At 41.7% G+C, this 5,901-nt stretch overlaps 1 protein-coding gene across 1 annotated transcript; it reads right to left on the bottom strand.

Annotated features, from left to right (window-relative positions):
* Positions 1-2,541: 2,541 nt before the first annotated feature.
* On the bottom strand, positions 2,542-4,935 carry LOC149811918 (uncharacterized). Its single transcript, XM_089992947.1, has 5 exons — positions 4,884-4,935; positions 4,350-4,748; positions 3,992-3,997; positions 3,447-3,929; positions 2,542-2,810 (listed from the first exon to the last, which is right to left on the bottom strand). The coding sequence occupies exons 1-5, from the start codon at positions 4,933-4,935 to the stop codon at positions 2,542-2,544; spliced, it is 1,209 nt and encodes a 402-aa protein (XP_089849073.1).
* Between the last annotated feature and the right edge of the window lie 966 nt (positions 4,936-5,901).

The raw sequence follows: 5,901 nt of genomic DNA, 5'->3' as shown, positions 1-5,901 counted from the left end.
GACACAAAATTGTTGTCGGCTGCCCATCGCCACCACCGGCGAGTAGCACGTCTGAGACCGACGATCGGCCAACCTAATACGGCCAGTCACTGTCAGCCTCGGGCATGCTCCATTGCCTACAAAAAAGAGATTATCCCTTTTTTTTTGCAGTGTGTTCGGGCTGCCTGAGGCGGCTAGTTACGGATGTCGGCGACAATGGCATCCCAACATCGACGATAACTGTCAGACGTCGACAGGTTGCCTATACCAAGCAGCTGCCACCAAAATATGGCCTTCACTGTCAGCGGTGAAGGTGGCCATCGGCGGTTTACTGCCTACGAGAACAGTTGGTCTGCTCAGCTAGCTTGCAGTCTCAAGAGGTGAGGGCTAAACGATGGGGATGATGAGGCAGAAAAGACTTGTAAAAAACCCAAATTTTGGTGAGCATCGAAAGAATGCCAGTGGACCTAGCAGAATGCGAGGCATGGTCTCATAACTCACTGTTAGCATTCTTAAAAACCTAAAACCAGAATGTTAAAAACAATAAAACATACCGGTAAACGCTATGGATGAAACGATCGTTGGAGCAGGTGCACGGCGTTCTCTTCGTCATTGAATGTTGCGTACCGCCCGATTTTGAACGTTCCACGAATAAAATGAGAAAGGCATATTCTCAAAATATAATTAAGAGGTGCCCTTTATTTGACTTGAAAACAAGATATCAACTTCATGGGGGCAACTTTCAATTCCCTCCATCCAAAAGCGCTTAAAAAGTGAAAGGTTTAAATTGAAGGGGAGATCCAAGGAGATCGTTTGGAGGATGAGAACTTTATTCCTTCCCAGCAAACTTGAAAAGGAAGAACCGAGATGAAAGGGAATAGAACTTGATCAAGAACCGAGATGAAAGGGAATAGAACTTGATCTCACTGTTTTTAGGTCAGAACCACTGAAACTCTAATCAAAGTTCCAGTTTTAGTTTTATCATAAGATCCCTGAACTCTTGCAGCATATTGAAGTGACCTTGCTAAAGTTCGTTCTGTCTACGTGTGAAAGAGACGATAACAGAGTGCAGTTGCAGTCAGGGGTCCCTTGGATGCCATCCATCTACTATATCAGGGGCGTCGCTAGGGGGGGGGGCAGCCCAGTCCTGCCGCCCGAAACAGTTAATTTTTTTTGTTTTTTTTTTAAAGCCCAGTCCTAGCCCAGCCCTGATTCCATATGAAATAGATTTTTATCCATTTTTGTAGCCCAGTCCAGTCCTAGCCCAGCCCTGACTGCAGCAAATAGTTTGATTTGTCCATATGAAATAGATTTTTATTAATAATTGTAGCCCTTTTTTATTTTATCTCAAAAAAAAATTTTTCGGGGGCGCTGCCCCCAAACCCCCAACTATCGCACAAATAAATTTTTTTTGCTACACCCCTGTTTGCCCCCCCCCCCCCCCCCTCACATGAATCCTAGCTACGCCCCTGTACTAAATGAAATGCACCTTACCCCAACCAACCACCAAGACTAGGGCCTTCGCTCTCAGACATCCATTGAAGATGCTTTAAATGTTGTTCATTTATAGTATCGATGGCTCTGAAATTTTTTGTGAAGCCCATACAGAGCATAAAGAGTCCAACCATGATCGTTTGATGCCATTCATGGCCATGAAAGAGCTACATCTAGTTAACCCCTGAAGGTAAACCATCAGGGTAACCCCATCTCTGACCTGATCCGCACTCAAAACAACACACGCACTATTAGTTGCGAATTTGCTATTGGACTACACCTGCATCCTAGTTCCTAGGTTTTTTTCAGGGGTATTGAAAGTGGAACTGGGAAAGCCCATTGGATGGCCTGGTTATTGCAATGATTGGTTTGTAGTAAAAGGTCAACAGTCCCATAAATGCAGTGTCAAAAGTGTAGAGGATTCTCCACCAACAGAATCTCAAATCTGCAGGGCCATTAAGGGTGACAGAAAGCGCTCTACTCTGTCTGAAATTTACTGCAATGTACTGAAAATGTTCACCAATTCAATAAAAGGAGGAAGAAAGTAATGAGGGTGATTACCTTTCAGACTTTTGAACCTGATTTGAATTGGCCGCAGCTTAGCTTATGGTTGTCTCCCCGTTTGCGTGGGCGCGCGGACGGGCGTGCGGCCCGCGCTTGGTGCGTCCAAGAGGACGGCGGTTCAACCGCGCCCTTGAGTCGAATAATGTAATGCTATCAATAGGTCACCAAGAGGAACGTTTTCTTTTAGTAACATATGTAAAAATGAAAAAAAGAAAAAAAAACTAGCCTTGGTAACAATGGAAACTACGTGGGATATCTTGTGCCGCATCCTGAAGTATTTAGTTTCTTTACACTGCCTGTAGAGATTGAGTTCACCGAGCAACTAAGCTGCTAAAGATGGAAGTAACACAGAAGGGGGTTCAACAATTATAACAAAAAACCCTTTCTTTTAATCAGCATCATCGTGACAATACTTTCCCTTCTTGTTTGGCTGTTGGTCTTCTGCAATTAAAACAAACACAAAACTCGACCCTTGTTAACAGTGCAAGGCCTTCATTTACTCTGTCATGTAGTAGCACCTACACCAAGGAAATCAATGAATGCAGGGGAGATGTTATCAAAGGGATTGTTCCTGATCTTGTCTGCAACTGAGGTCTCCTGGGTGTGCGAGATTTCAGATGTGGATGAGTCTGGGTAATGACCAGCACTCATCATCATCAACGGAGGAAGAGATAGGTAGTGGCGGTGATAAAAACCATTGTCAGAATCACCAGAAACATCCCAACAGCTGCCACCATTAACAGAAAAGCTAGCATTGTCACCATTCTTGAAACCTGCACACAGAACAGGTGCTTAAGAATGTATTAACTACAAAAAATTCACTCAAATGTTTTAAATGGAAAAGTGGGCACCCTTTGCACAGCTGGGTGGAGTTTTGAGACCATTTTGGTGGCTCAAGAGACGGAGGGTGGACTTGTCATTTTTAATAACAATGACAAGCTTCCATTTAAATCGGAACTTGAGTACCCAAATACCATAATAAAGAATCAGAGTTCCCTAGTGAACATGTAATCATGCACCGTTATACCCTGCAAAGAAAGATAAGCACAAAAGCATGACATGATTGTAAAATAGCTTGGTTATTTTTCAAACGAGTTAGCACAAACACAAATGGGGCTCCTATCTTCAATGAAAATCAGGAATGCATGAGACCACAAGGCTAAAACGGTACAAACTCCTGAAATTAAGCAAAAAGGGAAGAAATTTAATGCCTGAAAGCAAAAGCATGACATGGTGGGGGCACGAAACAAAAACAAAAGAAGAGCAAGGAAAAGGGGAAAAGCCCGGCAACGAGACTCAGAGTCTCACACTACTACTATAAAAAAAAACAAATGAACAAATATCATCCAAAAGGATTATTTGTTGAGGACATTAAAGTTCATGGTTAACCAAAGGCTAAGAACACACACCAGAAAGGAAATCAAAAGGTGGTGGTTGCTGTTTCATACTGGTTATGCTACTGGCTGCACCAAACAACATACCCCTGCAACTTGAAACCGAATCACCATTAAGATTTTGCGCCATGGTAGAGATTGGAAACGGAGGCGAGCCGGTTAAATGGCAAAGATTTGGGCAGTCAGATTCCTCTTCTCTGTTGATTGTGTGACTGCAACCAAGGCTGTTGTTTGTGTCTAACTTTCTGTTGACAGACTGGTTCAACTTTCTCCTCCTGTAAGCATTTGACTGCTCTCTGTATTTCCTAGCCGTGATCACGTGCCAGTGGTTTTTTACTGCATTGTCTGTTCTACCTGGAAATAGTCTAGCAATCATGGCCCACTTGTTCCCGTATAGCCTGTGGGCAGCCATTAGCCTGTCCTCTTCTTCTTCACTGAAGGTCCTACGGCTGATTCTTGGATCCAATTGATTAAACCATCTCAGCCTGCAACTTTTACCTTTAAAAAAATGGAAAAACAGAAGAAATAGTTTAAAACAATACACACCGACATGGACATACCATCATCTGCAAAACCGTCAAACACTTGCCAAATCCAATAGAAACATATAAACAAAGAAACTTAAGACCTTTTGTTTCTTGGAAGAAGGAAAAGAAAACTCTAGAAAAAAGGAAAAGAAAACTCGAGAGAAAAATGCTGGACTTTTGTGTGGGATAAGATCCTTCATAGCATAGCTAGGATGATGAGCACTATAAAAGAACTTTCAGGTATGAAGAACAAGAAATAACACTCAAATGATTCTTCTTGGTGCAAGAAAAAGAGGTCATAAAGTTTTTTTTCTCTTTTTTGAAGTCACCATCACTAGCAACATAGACAACTAGATGTTTATATTATCTGCATGTATAACAGTTTGATTACCTGATCTTCCTTCCAGTTTCTCTGCTATAAGGTTCCAGTTTTGAGGGCCATAGAGAGCAACGAGTTCTTTAAGTTTGGTGTCTTCAGCAGGCCTCCAATGTCCTCTAGCACAGATCTTAGTTTTAGTAGCCTTCCCAATCAAAGAAGTCTCATTCTCATGAACATAATTCGGGTTCTCCTCGATGGCATTGTTTCCTTCACTGGATTCAGAGGCCTTAGTAATGTTACACCTTTCCATAAATGGCAAGTTCCAAGCTTTCATGCCATGCTTGTCTGATGAAGCGTTCAAGATCTGAATGCCTGGATCACCTTTGCAATAACTCTCACTAGAAGAAGAGACCGAGCCACCATAACATGGTGAGATGATGGTTTCATTTCCAGAGTAATACCCAGAGGTACCTGCAAACGTACCCCCCAAAGAAAAGTTCTCTGCACATGCATGAAAGAAATGAATTCTCTTGGGTGGTAATGGTAGTAAAGCATTATCATTAGTTTCCTAATATTAACACCAACGATGCTCGGTCATAATCATACCTTCTTTGTCATCATGACAGATACCGCTCCTGTGGAACTGGTGGAAGGTCATCTTCGTGACCAAACAGCAAAAGCATAGAGAGAGAGGGGGAAAAGGATGGCGGAATGAAAGAGATTGGAGAAGCAAGAATGGGAAAGGGACGAAAGTTTGCAGATGTCAACAGAAGCTTGTAACTTGAAGCAGCAACAGAATTTTTGCAGACACCATCTCTCTCTCTCTCTCTCTCGTGGGGTGCGTGTGAGTGTGTGTCTGAACTACCAGAGTGGCCCTGACCCGAGAATTTTTTTGGTTGGGATTTATTATTTACCTTTATTTCTTTCCCTTGTTCTATTCTTGTACCATAATTAACAACCATTCACACGTGTGATGTCGCTCACTCGCACGTGTGATGGTCCTTTTGTATCCGACCCTCTTCCCACCCTGTCACTCTCTCGCTTGGCAAAAAAGGCCATACTGTTGTGTCTGCTAGCTTAACCTGCATGGAACATGTCACCTCCTCCCTTTCAATTTCAATATGACAAATGCACCTGTCAACAACAACTCTGTCTTCAATATACATGTTTCAAAACATAAACATATTTGTCGACAAGATCCAAAAACCATGCTTCTCTTGGCAAGCAAATATCAGTCGGTAATAGTAGTAAATGCAGAATAAGTGAGAGAGTGATGATGTATAAAAGAAAAAAAGAAAAGAAAATGATGTGCAAAATTGGTCCATATTCGAAAAATGAAAGTAAATTGTTCTTTTTTTTATATCATAACACTAAATAGCATCACTAACCATAGAGTAATAAACTGTAAATTTACATAATGAACAAATTTGAATATTCAGTATGTCAAACAATGGATATGATGAACTTGCTATGGTTATGAAAGATGGCCTAATTATGTTTTTTTATGTTTGCAATCCAGGAGCGACAAAGATTCATAGTCGCTTCTTTCTAAAGCACAACTTGGCAGAACCCGTGAAGAGCAGCAGTTTTCTTTTAGAAATAAAACACTTTCTTTACAATAAGA

This window comes from Nuphar pumila, chromosome 17 (assembly GCF_984573655.1).
Source record: "Nuphar pumila chromosome 17, dmNupPumi1.hap1.1, whole genome shotgun sequence".
In the NCBI taxonomy this organism is placed as follows: domain Eukaryota; kingdom Viridiplantae; phylum Streptophyta; class Magnoliopsida; order Nymphaeales; family Nymphaeaceae; genus Nuphar; species Nuphar pumila.
Note: the sequence above shows the minus strand (reverse complement) of the source record. Positions and strands in the feature narration are given on the sequence as shown.

Coding starts and splice junctions, on each gene's coding strand:
- LOC149811918 (XM_089992947.1), bottom strand. CDS start 4,935: ATGACCTTCCACCAGTTCCACAGGAGCGGTATCTGTCATGATGACAAA. Junction 4,749..4,883: donor CTGTCATGATGACAAAGAAG/GTATGATTATGA, acceptor GTACGTTTGCAG/GTACCTCTGGGTATTACTCT. Junction 2,811..3,446: donor ACCTTTTGATTTCCTTTCTG/GTGTGTGTTCTT, acceptor TTCTGTGTGCAG/GTTTCAAGAATGGTGACAAT.